This window comes from Malus domestica, chromosome 13 (assembly GCF_042453785.1).
Source record: "Malus domestica chromosome 13, GDT2T_hap1".
Lineage (NCBI taxonomy): Eukaryota > Viridiplantae > Streptophyta > Magnoliopsida > Rosales > Rosaceae > Malus > Malus domestica.
The window spans coordinates 6107128-6126546 of NC_091673.1; the positions used below are offsets into that span (position 1 = coordinate 6107128).

General features: G+C 39.6%; 3 protein-coding genes and 1 pseudogene across 3 annotated transcripts; 2 read left to right on the forward strand and 2 right to left on the reverse strand.

The window, feature by feature from the left end:
- Positions 1-909: 909 nt before the first annotated feature.
- Positions 910-3886, reverse strand: LOC103451953 (probable serine/threonine-protein kinase PBL28; annotated as a pseudogene).
- An 851-nt stretch (positions 3887-4737) lies between these two features.
- Positions 4738-9797, forward strand: LOC103451955 (aldehyde dehydrogenase family 2 member B7, mitochondrial-like). Its single transcript, XM_029091442.2, has 11 exons — positions 4738-5204; positions 6828-6962; positions 7099-7241; positions 7344-7497; positions 7580-7809; positions 8105-8194; positions 8468-8641; positions 8728-8865; positions 8971-9108; positions 9213-9274; positions 9362-9797. The coding sequence occupies exons 1-11, from the start codon at positions 5138-5140 to the stop codon at positions 9633-9635; spliced, it is 1605 nt and encodes a 534-aa protein (XP_028947275.2). The 5' UTR covers positions 4738-5137; the 3' UTR covers positions 9636-9797.
- A 2728-nt stretch (positions 9798-12525) lies between these two features.
- LOC103451957 (U-box domain-containing protein 18) lies at positions 12526-14903 on the forward strand. The gene has a single exon (XM_070810348.1). The coding sequence runs from the start codon at positions 12913-12915 to the stop codon at positions 14614-14616; it is 1704 nt and encodes a 567-aa protein (XP_070666449.1). The 5' UTR covers positions 12526-12912; the 3' UTR covers positions 14617-14903.
- Positions 14839-17997, reverse strand: LOC103451958 (probable serine/threonine-protein kinase PBL28). The gene is made up of 8 exons (XM_008391408.4): positions 16926-17997; positions 16621-16665; positions 16402-16512; positions 16206-16319; positions 15804-16022; positions 15606-15721; positions 15248-15508; positions 14839-15155 (listed from the first exon to the last, which is right to left on the reverse strand). Exons 1-8 carry the CDS (start codon positions 17620-17622, stop codon positions 14973-14975), a joined length of 1746 nt encoding a protein of 581 aa, XP_008389630.1. The 5' UTR covers positions 17623-17997; the 3' UTR covers positions 14839-14972.
- Positions 17998-19419: the final 1422 nt, after the last annotated feature.

Here is a 19419-nt window from a genome sequence, read left to right on the forward strand (position 1 = left end):
CCGGTCTATAAAGTCTAAGGGTTAGGGCATGAACAAAATAAGCAAAGATGGAGAAAAGTGAAAGAAGTGAGTTTATAAAATTTTCTAGCAAAATTGATAAACGACAAGCAAATACCGAATGAGTTCAAGCAAAGCAAAAAGCAAAAAGTAAAACGAAGAAAATCCTAAAGACTACCTACAAGACTACTCCTCAACAGCTTGGACGCTCCGTGACTACTCGGTCTCCACACCTCAGCAGCCGTGGCACCCTCAGCAGCGACACCACTCAACGCTCTACCCTCGGCTGCTCTAGCCTGGGCATCAGCTTCTCTAACTATTTCACCAATGGAAGCCTCGGAAGTAAAGGCGAGCAATTCTTCTGAAGAAATGAAGAAGGTCTCGAAGTCTTTACCAGAAAACTCAAAGTCAGCCGGCCGCCCAAAGAGATGGTCTACATAATCCAACTTGTAGAAATCAGCTTGACTCTGAGTAAGCGAAGCCTCGAGCCTAGCCTTTTCACCCTTCAACTGCTCATTCTCCTCGAGCAGACTAGCACGGACGCGCTGCAGCTCCTCCACTTCCTTCTTCAAACTATCATTGATCTTCAAAGCACCCTGAAATTCCAACACTTGAGGTTCAAGCCTGTCAACGACCTTCTTGAAGTGGATCACTTGGTTATAAGCAGCGATCAGTTCGTCATCCTTTGCATAAGCAGTAGAGCGGAGCTCAGAGACGGCACTCTCAATATCTTAAATATGAGGTATGTAACACCCAATCTCCTTTTCTGCACTTTCATACTTATCGTGTTATTTTAGTTTGATTATCTGTCTGGTTTGGTTTCGTTATTGGCTCGGTTATTTCAAGAGCTAATGACTGTATGTATGATATGAACAGCTTCTATTTTTTTCAATGAAGCTTTGTACAAAATCATTGTTATATTGCAATGTATTGTAATTCTTTTTCCATTTAAAATCACTAATAAATCATTCATGATTGTTTCAATGTACAAAACTATCTGCTCGAGTTTCTCCGATTTCCAGGCTTGATTGGTAGGGTAAAAGAAGCTGACTGTTTTCGGGTTGAGGTATCAAGTGCCCTTTCAAGTTTTGATACCACTTGCTCCATGCTTCTCTGCAGCTTTAGTCCTGTGCACGACAAAGCTAGGTTGAACACAAGGTCAAAGGCTTCTACCGGAATACTCCCCGTTAAGTTTGGGATCTGCGAATTCTGTTACATCACCTCCTGTTGTGAGAGCCCTTGCCTGAAGAACAAAGATGAGGAACATAAGAAGCCGAATCAGGGACTCGAAATAGTTTTGCCAATATGTGGGGGAAAAAGTATGAACTTTGTTACCATTTTACTAAGAGGCATTGGTTTGTTTGAGTTTAGATTGATAACCCTGCGCCCTGAGATAAGTTGCAGAAAAACTATTCCAAAACTGTAGACATCTCCTGAAGCATTTACGTGGTGATTCTTTCGGTACTCAGGATCAACATAACCGAATGTGCCTCTCACTTCTGAGCTCACATAAGACTGTCCCAAGTCCATAACTTTAGATAACCCGAAGTCTGACAGTTTTGATCGAAAGTTTTCATCAATGAGAATGTTTGTTGGCTGCCAGTTGGGAATGCGACAAGAAAAGAAGTCGGATGAAAAGAGTGGTAAACGAACAGCTACAGTGGCGGCGTAAAGAAAAAATATATGTTCCTACCTTGATATCACGGTGAACAATGCAGCCTCCCGGATAAGTGTGCAGAAACCAAAGACCCCTAGCGCTGTCAATCGCAAGCTCAAGTCTCGTTCTCCATGGTAGATTTTTATCTTTACCTGCAATCAGCTTTGATTGAATTGGCCTTCCAAATGATGAAAACGCCTGAGAAAATCTACACGAATGGAAATGGGAATTTACCCAATAGCCACTCCGGAAGGTTCCCATTTTGACACAGTTCATAGACCAGGAAATATTCTTCTACATCCTCACAAGAGCCAAGCAAAGCTACAAGGTTTGGATGTCTAACATCGGAAAGGCTCGTTACTTCGCGCATGAATGTCTAAACAGATCCATCGTTGATTATGTGCTTCACTGCAACATGTTTCGCATTTGATAGTATGCCTTTGTATACCTTTCCTGGAAATATTATCAGATGGTATCAGAAGGGAAACTTCGGATTAACTACATAAAAACTACCCAAACATTATGGCTAATTTCGAGTTGCTCCCGAACTATTCAACATATTCAAACTCAGACCTGAAGTTACAGAAACCCTACATAAAACTAACCAATTTTCTTACCGTTCTAGGAGATTCTTACCAGCTCCGCCTTGGCCAATGAAGTTGACTGCGCTTAGATTGTCGGTCGCTGAATAGATTTCCTTGCTTGATATCTTAAGGCTGACCGATTCTTCAGAAAGTAAATCATTTGATGCTGTCCAGTAAAACAAGGTCAGCAACAATTTACAATTGTTATGTTAATTTCTAGTAAGATATGAAACTTGTTGCAGAAATACCATCTTTTCGAGCTAAAATACTCTCATGAGTCCTTTTTCTGCATACGGTCCATGTTGCAATGAGAATTATTGCTGTAATTCCTGCCAGACCTCCACATAGAATCCACAGACCTGACATTCTCATGAAATTAATCAAAACACTATCATGACTGACCTTAAAAAAAACTGCCAGCGACTTCCCGACATGGTTGTGGTGACAATTAGGAAGTTAGATTACCTGTTTTCAAGTTTACACCCGTACTTCCTGAACTTCTCTGCACATCTGCAAAGGAAGCAAAGGCGATACTCAGCTCCAGTTTAGGGTCTGTTTGGGACTGCTTCTATAAGGGCTCAAAGAATTTTCTAACAACAAAAAGTGTTTCTGACTACTGTTTCTAAATTCACTTCTTAGTAAAAGCGCTTATGAGTTAATAGCAGAAGCAGTTCCAACAGTTTAACAAAATGATACAACTTACTGTTGTAAAAAATGAAGACATGAAACAGTATCAATTTCTTTCTTGACAGCCTATACCTTCTGAAAGTTTCTGATCCCCAAGGCATTCATACAGTGCTGAAACCCAATTCTCATCATCAATCCTCCTGCTTGTTAAAGTTACCAAAACTGCAAAACCACAAGTATCAGCTTCAAGTTTTGACGACGACGACTCATTTTCCAACGATGCTACAATCTCTTCCCACCTTCTCAGACATGCACTACAAGCCTGATCCTGCTCGGACTTTTCGCCCGTGCCCAAAAGCTTACAATCTTCATCTAAATTTTCCAATGTGTTCCTCATATTGTCGAAAACATCTACTTTCGTGTAGTCAGAGCATCCGCCGGCTCCATTTGTTAGCTTGTCAATTCCACAACTCAAAACATCATCTTTAATACCATTCATTGAAATTAAGCAGTCTGTCTGCTCTGTGGAGTTTAAGAAGAGCTGCACTGTCCGGGGTGCCCTGTGCCCCGTCCGGTTTGCCCTGTGCCCCAAGGCGTATAAGTAATCATCAAAAGCTGCTCCGCAACAATTGCAGAAGAGAGAAAGCTGGTGTATGTGAGATAGCTCTGTCGTGTCATGTATTATGCAGGCTAATCTAAACAAGATTAGCATTTTGTTAATCAAACAATTAGTTAAGAATCAATCAAACCACAATATTTTATTGATATAAATAACAAGTAATGCCGAATGTAGAAATCTTGAGAGCGATTTCTGAAGTTGGTTGTTAAGAATTTAAGGGAATGACAAACCAATGGGACAAAACGCACGGTACAATTCTCCTGCTAATCAAGCTCATTGGAGGTCAAAATTTCATTTAAAAATAGTGGAAGGCCGGTTGGAATGAGTACAATAAACTTAACCTAAGAATCGAGAAAATCCTGTGTAGGGACACCCGATCACGTTATTCGTAGGGCAATTCTCCAAAAACAATAATAGCAGATCTTATGTATTTTAATCTCATTTTATGTTGATCTCACCCAATATGAGAGTTTCCCTAATCAGGAAGCTCTACGACCCTACCTAAGATTTCCTTCTCAAAGACAGATGTTGCACTCAAGATCAAGATTCTTAACTTTAGTTCTAAAGGTCAATTTTCAAAATTGAGACTTTGAGCTGGTGTATGATTATCTCTCTGGTTTGACAAGCATACATTTATCACCCAAAGAATATCATTTAATAGCAGAAAATTACTTTGTAAAAAGTCGCAATTCCAAAACACACTATCTTCTAAGAACTGTTTGACTTGATCAAGATCACAAATGTGATAATTTTTATGCCACACAAACACCAGCAGTTATCAATTTGGACACCTAAACTTAAGATAAGTCAATTCAGAGCGCCAAATGGGAATGTCCCTCCCAAGTTGGAGAGGTTTTTTAGTGTGCCAAAATACAAGGTAGAACAACACATATTATACAATTTAAGAGATACTTGAAAAGAATTTTTTTTATAACTATATAATATGTGATATTCTACCCTATATTCCGGCCACAATGATAATTTTCACTCCAAATCTACTTTCTTGCATTGGTTTGTGAGGATTCTAGGGATTCAAACGTTCTCACCGTTCAGGTAGTCGTGTGGTCAGCTTTCGTTACGTATTGTTTGTATGTAATTTTAAATAAAAATTTCAAAATGATTTCTGACCGCACAATGTACGATATACGGATAGATAGTGAAAGAGAATCTCTAAAATCCTCACAAAGAGAATCTTTAGGATCTTCATAAAGAGAATTTGGATGAGATCCAAATCCAAGAAACATAAACATGAAGATTTTACATGCTTTCATTTTTCATTTAAATTGATTTTTCAGTATGCTCGAAATACTACATATATACTGTCTGAAGTACTATTTTGTGTTCCATTGAAAAATCTCTTATGAGTGTGGTGGGTTGGCCATGATTCGTGAGCCAATCAGTAATAACAATTCAATAATACAATAATATTACGCAATAAAGTTTGCAACCTTCCAGCAGCAGCAAAAGAAACGCCTATCTTTGTGGAATTCCCACTAACTGTTGATGTGCATTTGATTTTGTGTAATTATATATTTTGAGGCCTCTCTCTCTCTCATATTGTATATATCACACCTTTGGAGTTGCACCTTGAAGCCCGTCACCTGTCACCTTGAGAGAGCAAGAGATCAGTGGTGGTGCTGCAAACTATCGATCATGGTGACTCGGAGGGTCGGCTCGCTTTTGAATCGTTCCTTCACTTCTGCTTCTATGTTTTCCAAAGGTAATCAATCTACTAACCCAATTCCCCAATTCCAACGCCTTTTCGATCTGTTGTGTTTTTTTGATTGTTTATATTCTGCTGCCTGGATCATATGGCCGACGGGTCCGATCGGTTTGTGATCTGCATTTTGTAATATCATGCATTAGCTGCCATCTTTGTTTGGTTGGTGAGAAAAATGTAGGATGAAGAACTGAAGATTGAATCTTTTTCGAAATTTTCAGAACTTGGGTGTAAAAATTTTGCAAAATACACAAAACCCATGTTGAATTTGATAATCATAAATTGTATTTCTTGAATTCTTGAGTTTTCTTCAGTTTACATTGACATTTGAATAAAAAATAATTTCTGCACATTTTTTTCTTTCGATGTAACTTGTTTATTTTCGTCATTTGATTTTTCTGGATAAGAAAAAAAGTGTGTGAAATCAGTTCCCTTTATTTTTTTATTGTGGTTTGATTAAAATTTTCTTTGTTTGAATAAACAAAATTTGGATTTCCATGAAATAGATTAGGTAGAATTTTGGAGGGTTAGATGCATGCGTTTTTGGATCTCTGATCTCAAGTGGCCCTGAAACCGACCCCACCACTGGCTTATTCTTTGCTGGCTGATGTAGGCCTCCGGAAAGATCGGTTTTTCTGCGTATTGACATAGCTTAACCGTGATCGCATAAATAAGAGAAGATAAGATTAACACGGTAACAGAAGGGTAGACAATCTGTCTCAGAAAGGATCCCTTCCACCAAATCCATCAAATCAAAGAATTCGGATTCTTAAAATTTGATCCAACAGCTAAAGTTAATATAACTTTTAAAATGACTCATGTTTTTAGCTGTTTAATCAAATTTTAAGAACTTGATTCTTTAACTTGGTGGATTTGATGGAAGAAATTCCTTTCAGTATTCTTGCTATCCCTATTTCTGACTTTTAGCTTTTCTTATTAGTCAAACTCAACGGTGGCTTTTGGCTTTTTCTCAATCACCCACTGTATCTTTCTATGATATAGAAATAAAATCTTTTCCGAATCTGTGTGTTCAAAAATGATAATCTTAGATATTCAGATCATTCATTTTAAATCTTACTATCCTTATTAGTCATTCTATCAGCCCACCCTAAGCTCTGAATCTCTTATTTTCTCTCTTCAACTATCCAAATCTTTGAATTTTTAGACTTCAAACACAAAAATTAAAAAGAATCTCAACTCAATCATATATGTACCCAACTGGCCAACTTGCATTTTTTTAGGAGAAATAGCCCTTCTATTTAACGAGCAATATGTCACATTAGTCATGATTATCTCAAAAGATGTCCCTACCACATTATCATGTCATTTGTCACACTATTTGGTGATCAAATATGTTACTTAAGTATACATGAGTTTGATTAATTAGTCAAAGCATAATGTGTCCGTTTATTTGCATTTAAGTTGAAGTCTCCATACTTTGTAGATTATAGTAGTTTAAAATATCATCTGCCAATATAGAAATATTAATAATCATAAATGTCTATCTTCCTGTACTTTTCTTTAATTTTGGTGTTTGTAGTATTTTCTGACTGGATATTTGACATTTGTAGTTCTACCCCGTTTATATTTTTTACTCAGTTGACTTGATTTTACTTTAACCAGGGAGGTCTTCTTCTGTGGTTAGAGGAATTGGTAAATATAGCACCGATGCTTCCATTGAGTCACCAATCTCTCCATCCGTCAAAGTAAATTATACTCAACTTCTAATTAATGGACAATTTGTAGATTCTGCATCAGGTGATCTTTCTTTTCCTTCACGAGTTGTCTAAACAGTTTGTGTTTCTCAGCATTGTGTCAAGCATTCATGTTGTTGTAATTTAACTTCAATTTAGCATTTTCTGGTTCTTCGTGTGACGCTTGGATTTGGTCTCAGGGAAAACTTTTCCCACATTGGACCCCCGGACTGGGGAAGTGATTGCTCATGTCGCTGAAGGCGATGCTGAAGATGTAAACCGCGCAGTTTCTGCTGCCCGCAAGGCCTTTGATGAAGGACCGTGGCCTAAGATGACAGCTTATGTAACTATTCATTTTACTTGTTCAATGATAGTATATGGTTATGTGAACTGTTTCAAGTTCAGTTCTTTGTTCAAATTTTTCTAATAGAACATCATTTTGCAGGAAAGATCACGAGTCCTTTTCCGCTTTGCTGATTTGATTGAAAAGCACAATGATGAAATTGCAGCCCTTGAGACTTGGGATAATGGGAAGCCATTTGAACAGGCTGCTAAAATTGAAGTACCAATGGTGGCTCGGTTTTTTCGTTACTATGCTGGTATGGACCCTTTTACACAACTACACCTTATGCTTTATGGAGTTTGAACAAAATTTATGTTCTGATCTTGGATATGCCACAGGATTTGCGGACAAGATTCATGGTCTCACGGTTCCAGCCGATGGAGAGTATCATGTGCAAACCTTGCATGAACCTATCGGTGTTGCAGGTCAGATTATACCATGGAATTTCCCTCTTCTCATGTTTGCTTGGAAGGTTGCGCCTGCTTTAGCATGCGGCAACACCATTGTTCTGAAGTCCGCAGAGCAGACACCGTTGTCTGCTCTATATGCAGCAACCCTGTTGCAAGAGGTACTTCACGAATCAAAATTTTCTGCGTCACCTTTTTTGATAAGTTCACTTTCCCATGCGTTTGCTTCGATGTGGTCTCATTTGCTTCAATGGTGTCTCGAGTCCAGTTGAAATTATTAGAGATAATCCGCCCTTCCATGCTTACTGTGGTGCTTTACCTTTCATTCTGATTTGACGGATTTTAACAACTTTCCGTTTTGAGTTGAACCTGCGAGTGGATTATGTGAATGAGCTTTCACATTGATATTTCAATTACTAATGCTGATTGATTTTCCTTTTGGTTTTTTTTTCACAGGCCGGACTTCCTCCAGGTGTTTTGAATGTGGTTAGTGGTTTTGGTCCAACTGCCGGTGCATCTCTTGCTAGTCATATGGACGTTGATAAGGTAATGTATAATTAATGTAAGCTTCTTTCTTGTAATTAGCCATCTTATATAAGTTCATAAGAACTGAGAATTTCTCAAATATTTATTATATCCGCAATAACATCTTTTAATCAAGCATAACTTCTCCAAACTCATGATGAACAAATGTTGCTCAAGGCTGCAACGAATTTGAGTAATAGTAATGCGTCTGCTAGTGTTCCAGTTTGCAACTTTGCATCAATTTGTTATCTGATTGCAATGTTCCTGCTAAAATTACCGTTCATCCCTCCACAGGTTGCGTTTACTGGATCAACTGACACAGGTAAAAAAATACTTGAATTGGCTGCCAAAAGCAATCTTAAGACCGTAACTTTGGAGCTTGGTGGGAAATCCCCGTTCATTGTATGTGAGGATGCTGATGTAGATAAGGCTGTTGAGATGGCACATTTCGCTCTATTCTTTAATCAGGTATCTAAGCATTGTCTTCAGAAAAAAGTTTGATTCTAAGAGGCAAAGAAATCCATTTGCTGATTACATGACACCTCTGTTTGTAGGGTCAATGCTGCTGCGCTGGTTCTCGTACTTTTGTACATGAAAAAGTATATGACGAGTTCTTAGAGAAAGCAAAAGGCCGTGCTGAGAGACGCCTTGTTGGAGACCCGTTCAAAGGGGGCATTGAGCAAGGTCCTCAGGTAAAACGAGTGACACCTCTATTAATCTCTGACCATTAAACATACCGTTGTCGAATGTTGTTTACACAGCCTCACCTGCATTTCCGGTTTTGTATTCTAAATCAGATCGATTCAGATCAATTTGAGAAGATCCTGAAGTACATAGATTACGGTGTTAAAGCTGGAGCTAAACTGGAAACCGGAGGAGAGAGGGTTGGCACAAAGGGTTTCTATATTAAGCCCACCGTATTCTCAGATGTTAAGGTACTAATTTACATTGCAGATCATAAAAACCATAATATTTATCGAGAAGCCGAAACGTGATTATATATTTATATTGATCAAAACATTGCTGTCCCGTGGAGTAGGATGACATGCGAATAGCTAGCGAAGAGATATTTGGTCCGGTGCAGACCATCTTGAAGTACAAGTAAGCAATAAAATCCTCTTTCTCTATGCCTGCTGTGATTACAGCGTCCGGCGCTTCCATTGGAACTAACGATATGGCTGATTGCAGGGATCTAAATGAGGTGATACGAAGGGCAAATAACTCTCGCTATGGACTTGCTGCAGGGGTCTTTACACAAAACATAGACACTGCAAACACATTGACTCGCGCATTGCGCGTCGGTAGTGTATTTATAAACTGCTTCGATGTCTTTGATGCCTCTATTCCTTTCGGAGGGTACAAGATGAGTGGAATCGGAAGAGAGAAGGGCATTTACGGTCTTTCCAATTACTTGCAAGTCAAGGCTGTTGTCACCCCCCTGAAGAATCCTGCATGGCTATGAACTTCATAAGCTTTTTTTTTGTCATTGCCAAAAATAAATGGAGAACTGCATCAAAATAAGTGGCTGTGATGTCATGATGGCATTAATTGTTGACAAAAACTTTTGCTTCTTTGTGATGAACTCTAGAAATGTTTCTGTTGAATTAATTGTTGGTTAAGTTAATCAGTATTTTAGTGGTTGGTCTAATGGCTAATCAACTTTCTATGGTTTGTTGATGCATCCATTTTCTCCTTTTCAAATCATAAATCAAGACTCAATTTACATGATTATTGTGTCTTACTCTATCAGTCCTTTTTTTTAAAGGGAGATAACTGGTGGCAAGCCACGGTTATCCACCCCTTCCGAGGGTCGGGAAGACTCACAGAGGCATTTCAGCCTCCCCTTGGCCACAAGTCTGGCTTCCACACCAGCAGTGAGTTTCGAACCCGAAACCTTTAGTTTTTAGTTTTAAGAAAGTCTTGTAATCCGTCATTACGCTGATCTAACCATGTGCCAACTGAATCCAAAACCTTTTAGTGTCTACAGAGCCAACTGAACCCAAAACTTAAATCATCGTTCAATCCATTTATTTTCACATTCGCCTCACCGTAAAGTTTTGAAAATTAAGGTAAGACTTTCTGTTGAGATTCTTGAGGGTAGAACCCCATTTGACAATGGTTTGGGCCTCACCGCTATATTTTTCACTTACTTTTTTACTTTTCGACTTAAATATTCTACTAAATATACACTTGTTGCTCAATAAATCTTAAATCCGCTTCCAATACATTATAAAAATGTCCTTAAATGCTCACGGAAAGTATTTTGGGAAAATAAAAAATTTGCATTTATTTTTTTACAAAAAAACGTGGGTTTTAACACTCACGGTTTTTAGTCAGTTTTGCAAATTCGTAAATAAATCACTGTTCAACCTATTTATTTTCACATTCACCTCACTTTGAAGTTTTGAAAATTAAGTTGAGACTTTCCATTGACATTCTTGAATGTAGAACCTCATTTGACAATGTTTTGGGCCTCACTACTATATTTTTTACTTATTTTTTTAGTTTTCGGATTAAATATTCTACTAAATATACATTTATTGCTCAAAAAACCATAAAACTGCTTTCAAATTCCTATAAAATTTAAGTTAATGCTCATGAAAAATATTTCACAAAAATGAAAATTTTGCATTTATGACAAAAATGTGGGTTGACACTCACGATTTTTAGTTGGTTTTACAAATTTGTAAATAAATAAATGCTCCCGAAAAATATTTTGTGAAAATAAAAAATTTGAACTTTTATCAAACAAACTTGGGTGTTAGGCACACACGCAAAATGAGGCAGACTCTGCGCACATAGAACAAGAAGAACCTGGACGCAGGAAAAACGAAACGATCTTTGTGCACGCAAAACGAGACAAGCTCCTGGCACACAAAAAGAAGCAAGCTCCATTCACGCAAAACGAGTCAGCCTTTGCTCAAAAATGTTGTGGCTTTAGGCATGCAAAACGAGGCGGGATCCGTCGTGCAAGCTGAGACTGGCTCAGCGCACAAAAAATGCTGCACTCAAAACAGGGTGGCTTGACACACAAAAAAACAAGGATATAAATCTAAATCTAAAGGTATTTGAATCCAAATAAAGTAACGTAAGAAGAAAACAATTCAATGGAAAAAAGAAAAAAACAGAAAATAAATAAAGAAATTTGAAAATGATACGATCGTTACTTTGCTGCCGATTGTCCACAAGAGCTGTCACTAGCAAGGTAGCAATTGCTCCAAGCATCAATCATTAGTGTCATACCGATCCCTCATTTTCATTTTTTTAATTATTTGAACGCTACATCAAGGCATGTTCAATAATGGAATTGTCTTCGAAAATCAAAGTGTTCAATAAATTTTTGTTGCTTTTATGATGTTTTTTTAGGCTCTCTCCAAAGTGAGCTTATCAAAAATTTTGTTTCCAACTAATCACTCTTGAATCAAACATAGTCCTATACATTGGTATAAAATATTCGATCAACTCGACCATTTTATTTGGTGACAATATAAACATTAGCGAAATGTGGTACTCACACCACTTGTTCATTCTTGGTTGCTCATTCTTCATGATTTTGGAGCGAGTCTACTCTTGCTACACACCAACATCATCTCTATTAGACAATTTTTTCCATTTGTGCAATTATTCCACTCCCTATTTTTAACGCAACGACTTATAATTATTCTCTTTGCTCATCAAAAATTAAGATAATTTTTAAATTCTCCATAACTGTTAGAAAATTACGCCCAAGTCACAATAATCATTAAAAACAAAAGGGAAGTCTCTTCTTCCCTTCCTCTCTTCACAAGTCATAACTAATTAACACATTCGACTTGGCATAAATTAATTGAAAAACAAAATTTAATCAGTTCCAAATTATATTATTTATCCCATAACAATTAAAAATAGGGGTGTGTTATCCACACATCTCTTTTTACTTCTCACACACCTCTTATTAATTACTGTCCGTTGATCTTCTTTAATTCATCCGATTCGACGGTCGAAAACTAAAAAAATATGAAAAAAAATAAAAATAAGTGTGTAGATATCATATCTCTAAAAATAATTCTACGTTATTAGACCCAACTCTCTGTCGACTCTCTCGAGTGTCGGCGACCTCTCTTCACGTACACTTTCCCTTCCCATAATCGACGGTAAACGCGTCGCACTCCCATTAGCCTTCCCCAACTCGAAGCACTCTACGAGCCGCCATTTTCCCAACACCCACGTGTCTCACAGGACACGTGTCGAACGGTGAACGCCCAAGTGTGGAGCCCTCGGATCTCTCGCATTCGTCAGCGACGCACAGACTTCCAACACGTGTCCCGTACTCATCCCCTTATATAAACTCACGGACGTTCTGAACCCAAACAAACAAACAAAAACCAAATCTGAGGATCGGACCTTTTCATCCGTTCTTTTCGATGATCCAAAGATCCAACGGTTCGGGTCGCAGGATTCTCACGTACCCGGCGGTTCATCCCTGCGAAGCCATAGCTACGCTGACACTCCTGACGTCGCTCATCGCTCTCACCCGCAACATTTGCTCTTTCAAGTCGAAATTCATCGCCAGAAACGCCAGAAACGCCCGGGAAATTATCCGAAAAATCGGAGTCGTACTGATTTTTCTCGAAGAAGTCTGAGACGGGTCGTTGGGTCTTCCGGCCTCCGCGGTTCTGAGCTTGTCGGAGCTCCACTTGGCCTTCCAGAAAGTTCAGTTCTTGCTGGAAGACTTGGCCCGGGACGACGCCCGGGTATGGATGCTGATGAATTCGAGTCGCGTGGCGAGTCAATTCCGTGTCCTGAGTCGGGCCATGGGTACGGCTCTCGATGTTCTCCCTCTCGGGTTGGTCAGCGCCGCCGTCGAGGTCAAGGAGCACGTGCAATTGGTGGCCAGGCAAGCGCGAAAGGCGGGGTATGAAGTCGACCCGGATGATATTCGGGTCGCGTCGGCGGTATGGTCCGTTTTGTCCGGGTTTGAGAAACGGGTCCTTCCGGGCGTGGGAGATTTGAAACGGGTTCTTGAGTTTCTTCGGATTAGGAAGTGGAGCAAGTGCGAGAAGCAAGTCAAGTTCTTGGATTCGGAAATTGGTCTCGAGAATTTGGGGGAGGAGAAGAGAGAGGTGGCCTTGTTGAGCAGCCTGAAGCGGTTGATGTGCTACTGTCGATGTGTGTTGTTCGATGCTGTCGATGGGGAACGGGGTCGAAGATCCGGCGGCGAGGCGGTGGGTTGCTTCAATTTAGAAGATTTCCGGTGCCCGATTTCGCTGGAAATGGCTGATCCGGTGACGGTATCAACAGGGCAGAGCTACGATCGGTGCTCGATTGCGAAATGGTTCAGAGCTGACAATCTCATTTGTCCCAAGACAGGGGAGAAGCTCAAGAACACGGAAGTGGTGCCGAATTTGGCGCTGAAGAGGTTGATCGAGCAGCACTGTTTCGAAAATGGTGGTGCGTTTGCTGATTCGGGTCGTCGAAATCTCGACATTGGGAGGGCTAGGCTTGCAGTTGCAGGGAGTTTGGCAGATGAGGGAGCCATGCAAATGGTGGCCGAGTTTCTTAATGGAAGGCTTGCGGTTGGGACAGTAGAAGAGCAGAACAAGGCTGCTTATGAAATCCGGCTTCTTACGAAAACAAGCATTTTTAACAGGTCTTGTTTGGTTGAAGCCGGTGTGGTTCCACATTTGTTGAAGCTGTTGTGTTCAGCTGATTCGGTGACTCAAGAGAATGCCATTGCATCCTTGCTGAATGTTTCGAAGTATTCGAAATGCAAGGCCGTGATTGTCGAAAATGGGGGTCTGAATTTGATGGTAGGTGTGTTGAAGAAAGGTCTCAAATCAGAGACTCGTCAGCATGCTGCTGGCACATTGTTTTACCTCGCTTCGACCGAGGAGTACAGGAGATTGATTGGAGAAACTGCAGATGCCATACCGGCTTTGATGGCGCTGATCAAGGATGGGACTGATAGAGCCAGGAAAAACGCATTGGTTGCGATTTTCGGGCTCCTCACACACCCTGCAAATCATAGGAGGGTGATAGCAGCAGGAGCAGTTCCTCTGCTCGTTCATGTCTTAACATTATTTGATAGTGAAGCTCTCGTCATGGATGCTCTGGCAATTCTGTCAACTCTCGCAGAGAAAGCTGATGGATCGATTGCAATTTTGCGTTGCAAAGCATTGGATTCGATTGTGGGGATCCTGAACTCCTCCATTCCAAGGGCGGGGAAGGAGTTCTGTGTATCTCTGTTGCTTGCTCTTTGTGTAAATGGCAGCGGAGATGTGGTTGCTCTTCTGGCGAAGAGCACTTCGCTTATGGGAACTTTGTATTCCCAACTCAGCGAAGGCACATCCCGAGCAAGCAAAAAGGCCAGTTCTCTCATCAGGGTCCTGCATGAGTTCCATGAAAGGTCATCCGGCTCAATCTCTCCGGTTCTTCCACAAGAGCGATTCGTTCACGTTAGGTAACCCCGAATATTAGTGGGGCGAATTACATGACTTGATTCTTTTCAGGCCCTCCTGTAAATCCAGGGTCCTGTGTATATATCGTGTTATTTTAGTTTGATTTTCTTCTGGTTTGGTTTCGTTATTGGCTTGGTTTTTCCAAGAGCTAATGACTGTATGTATGATATGATCAGCTTCTATTTTTTTCAACGAAGCTTTGTCCAAAATCATTGTTATATTGCAATGTATTGTAATTGTTTTACCATTTAAAATCACTAATAAATCATTCATGATTGTTTCAATATACAAAACTAGCTGCTCGAGTTTCTCCGATTTCCAGCCTTGATTGGTAGGGTAAAAGAAGCCGACTGTTTTTGGGTTCAGATATCAAGTGCCCTTTCGAGTTTTGATACCACTTGCTCCATGCTTGGCCTCTGCAGCTTTAGTCCTGTGCACGACAAAGCTAGGTTGAACACAAGGTCAAAAGCTTCTACCGAATACTCCCCGTTAAGTTTGGGATCTGCGAATTCTGTTACATCACCGCCTTTTGTGAGAGCCCTTGCCTGAAGAACAAAGACACGGAACATAAGAAGCCGAATCAGGGACTCGAAATAGTTTTGCCAATATGTGGGGAAAAAAGTACGAACTTTGTTACCATTTTACTAAGAGGCATTGGTTTGTTTGAGTTTAGATTGATGACCCTGCGCCCTGAGATAAGTTGCAGAAGAACTATTCCGAAACTGTAGACATCTCCTGAAGCATTTACGCGGTGATTCTTTCGGTACTCAGGATCAACATAACCGAATGTGCCTCTCACTTCTGAGCTCACATGAGACTGTCCCAAGTCCATAACTTTAGATAACCCGAAGTCTGACAGTTTCGCTTGAAAGTTTTCATCAATGAGAATGTTTGTTGGCTGCCAGTTGGGAACGCGACAAGAAAGGAACTTTGATGAAATGAGTGGCAAAGGAACAGCTACAGAGGCGGCTTAAAGAAAGAAAATATATTCCTACCTTGATATCACGGTGAACAATGCAGCCTCCCGGATAAGTGTGCAGAAACCAAAGGCCCCTAGCACTGTCAATCGCAAGCTCGAGTCTCGTTCTCCATGGCAGATTTTTATCTTTACCTGCAATCGGCTTTGATTGAATGGGCTTTCTGAATGATGAAAATGCTAGAGAAAATCTACGCGAATGGAAATGGAAACTTACCAAATAGCCACTCCGAAAGGTTCCCATTTTGACACAGTTCATAGACCAGGAAATATTCTTCTACATCCTCACAAGAGCCAAGCAAAGCTACAAGGTTTGGATGTCTAACATCAGAAAGGCTCGTTACTTCGCGGATGAATGTTTCAACAGATCCATCGTTGATTATGTGCTTCACTGCAACATGTTTCCCATTTGATAGTATGCCTTTATATACCTTTCCTGGAAATATTATCAGATGGTATCAGAAAGGAAACTTTGGATTAACTACATAAAAACTACCCAAACAATATGGCCATTTTCAAGTCGCTTCTGCACTACTCAACATATTCAAACTCATATCCGAACTTACGGAAACCCTACATAAAACTAACCAATTTTCTTACTGTTCTGGAAGATTCTTACCAGCTCCTCCTTGCCCAATGAAGTTGACTGCGCTTAGATTGTCGGTTGCTGAATAGATTTCCTTGCTTGATATCTTAAGGCTGACGGATTCTTCAGACGGTAAATCATTTGATGCTGTCCAGTAAAACAAGGTCAGCAACAATTCACAATTGTTATGTTAATTTCTAGTAAGATATGAAACTTGTTGCAGAAATACCATATTTTCGAGCTAAAATACTCTCATGAGTCCTTTTTCTGCATACGGTCCATGTTGCAATGAGAATTATTGCTGTAATTCCTGCCACACCTCCACATAGAATCCACAGACCTGACAATCTCATGAAATTAATGAAAACACCATCATGACTGACCTTAAAAAAAAACTGCCAGCGACTTCCCGTTCATGGTTGTGCTGACAATTAGTAAGTTAGATTACCTGTTCTCAAGTTTACACCCGTACTTCCTGAACTTCTCTGCACATCTGCAACAGAAGCAAAGGCGATACTCAGCTCCAGTTTAGGGTCTGTTTGGGACTGCTTCTAAAAGGGCTAAAAGAATTTTCTTACAACCAAAAGCATTTCTGACTATTGTTTCTAAATCCACTCAGTAAAAGCGCTTGTGAGTTAATAGCAGAAGTGCTTCCTATGGAAGCAGTCCAACAGTTAAACAAAATGATACAACTTACTGTTGTAAAAAATGAAGACATGAAATAGTATCAGTTTCTTTCTTGACAGCCTATACCTTCTGAAAGTTTCTGATCCCCAAGGCATTCATACAGTGCTGTAACCCAATTCTTATCATCAATCCTCCTACTTGTTAAAGTTACCAAAACTGCAAAACCACAAATATCAGCTTCAAGTTTTGACGACGATGACTCATTTTCCGATGATGCCACAATCTCTTCCCACCTTCTCAGACATGCAATACAAGCCTGATCCTGCTCGGACTTTTCGCCCGTGCCCAAAAGCTTACAATCTTCATCTAAATTTTCCAATGTGTTCCTCAGATTGTCGAAAACATCTACTTTCGTGTAGTCAGAGCATCCGCCTGCTCCACTTGTTAGCTTGTCAATTCCACAACTCAAAACATCATCTTTAATACCCTTCATTGAAATTAAGCAGTTTGTCTGCTCTGTCGAGTTTAAGAAGAGCTGCACTGTCCGGGGTGTCCTGTGCCCCGTCCGGTTTGCCTTGTGCCCCAAGGCGTATATGTAATCATCAAAAGCAGCTCCGCAACAATTGCTGATAAATCCACCCCAATTTCCTTCTTCACAACTCGTGCTGCGCCACGCTGAAGAGTCTTGAACATCAAGGACACACTTAATATCTGGGGTTTGTGAGAAGGAAAAATTTAAGGCGCTGAGGAATAGAAAGAGTACTATCGGTTTGTGATATTTCATCGGATTAAGACGATGGAAATTCAACAGAAGTTTGGCCATGGAGGGTGGTTTTTAAGGATCATAAACAAAAGGGTAGATTTAGATGCCAGAATTATGCCTCCTTAAACCGTCCCCGGGAGGATTAAGTGTTCTTAGTGCTTGTGTTTCTGTGACGAACGGATGCTCAAAAACTTCAAACTTGGTATCTGGAATGATTTCAGAATCTAATAGGATTAATCATTGGCTTGGATATCTATCTTTCAGAAGAGACGGCTGTCACATATAAATTTATCTGCAAACTTATTTACAAAATATATATGTACGTATGCATATATATATATATATATATATACATACATATATATATATATATATATAGAGAGAGAGAGAGAGAGAGAGAGAGAGAGTGTTTGGAGTTATTTGAAGTTGGAAGAATGCAAACAAGGCAAATGGCTGTGAGGTGATGCAGAAGAGAGAAAGCTGGTGTGTGTGAGATAGCTCTGTCGTGCCATGTATTATGCAGGCTAATCTAAACAAGATTAGCATTTTGTTAATCAAACAATTAGCTAAGAATCAATCAAACCACAATATCTTATTGATATAAATAAAGAGTAATGCCGAATGTAGAAATCTTGAGAGCGATTTCTGAAGTTGGTTGTTAAGAATTTAAGGGATGACAAACCAATGGGACAAAACGCATGGTACAATTCTCCAGCTAATCAAGCTCATTGGAGGTCAAAATTTCATTTAAAAATGATGGAAGGCCGGTTGGAATGAATACAATAAACTTAACCTAAGAATCGAGAAAACCCTGTGTAGGGACAACCGATCATGTCTTCTCCCAAAAAACAATAGCAGCCCTTATATATTTTGGTCTCACTTGACCTCACGCTGGTCTCACCCAATATGAGAATTTCCCTAATCAGGGAGCTCTACGGCCCTACCTAAGATTTCCTTCTCAAGGACAGATGTTGCACTCAAGATGAAGATTCTTAACTTCGGTTCTAAAGGTCAATTTTCAAAATTGAGACTTTGAGCTGGTGTATGATCATATCTCTCTGGTTTGACAAGTATACATTTATCACCCAAAGAATATCATTTAATAGCAGAAAATTACTTTGTAAAAGTCGCAATTCCAAAACACACTATCTTCTAAGAACTGTTTGACTTGATGAAGATCACAAATGCGATAAATTTTATGCCACACAAACACCAGCAGTTATGCAATTTGGACACCTAAAATTAGATAAGTCAATTCAGAGTGCCAAATGGGAACGTCCCCCTCAAGTTGGAGAGGTTTTTCAGTGTGTCAAAATACAAGGCATAACAACACATATTATACAATTCAAGAGATACTTGAAAAGAATTTTTTTTTACAACTATACAATAACATATGATATTCTGCCCTGTATTCCGGCCATAGTGATAATTCTCACTCCAAATCAACCTTCTTGCCATCATTGGTTGGGCTCTATTTTTTTATTTTTTTTTATTTTTTTTTGTCAGGTCATGAGACTCGGGACTCATTCTTGGGGCCCCAAGTTATTGGGCTCTAAATCAACAACCCTGTCCTCTTCCTTTCTTTTTTAATCAATGATGAAGATCCGAGCCATAATCCTCCACCTCTAATGTAAAATTCGTTGCGTATTAAACCAAATATGGAGACTGAATTCTTTCAACATCAAGAATTGAAAAGAAAAGCACTATTAGACTAAGAGCTACTTGATTCTGTATTTTCAATTTCGTTAGTACTGCATTCGTTTTTTAATAAAGATACACATCCTGCCTAAAAATATTTACCCGCTTAGGGTTCAAATTTTTTATTCTGGTAACAAAAAATTTAGTGGGGATTAGTTA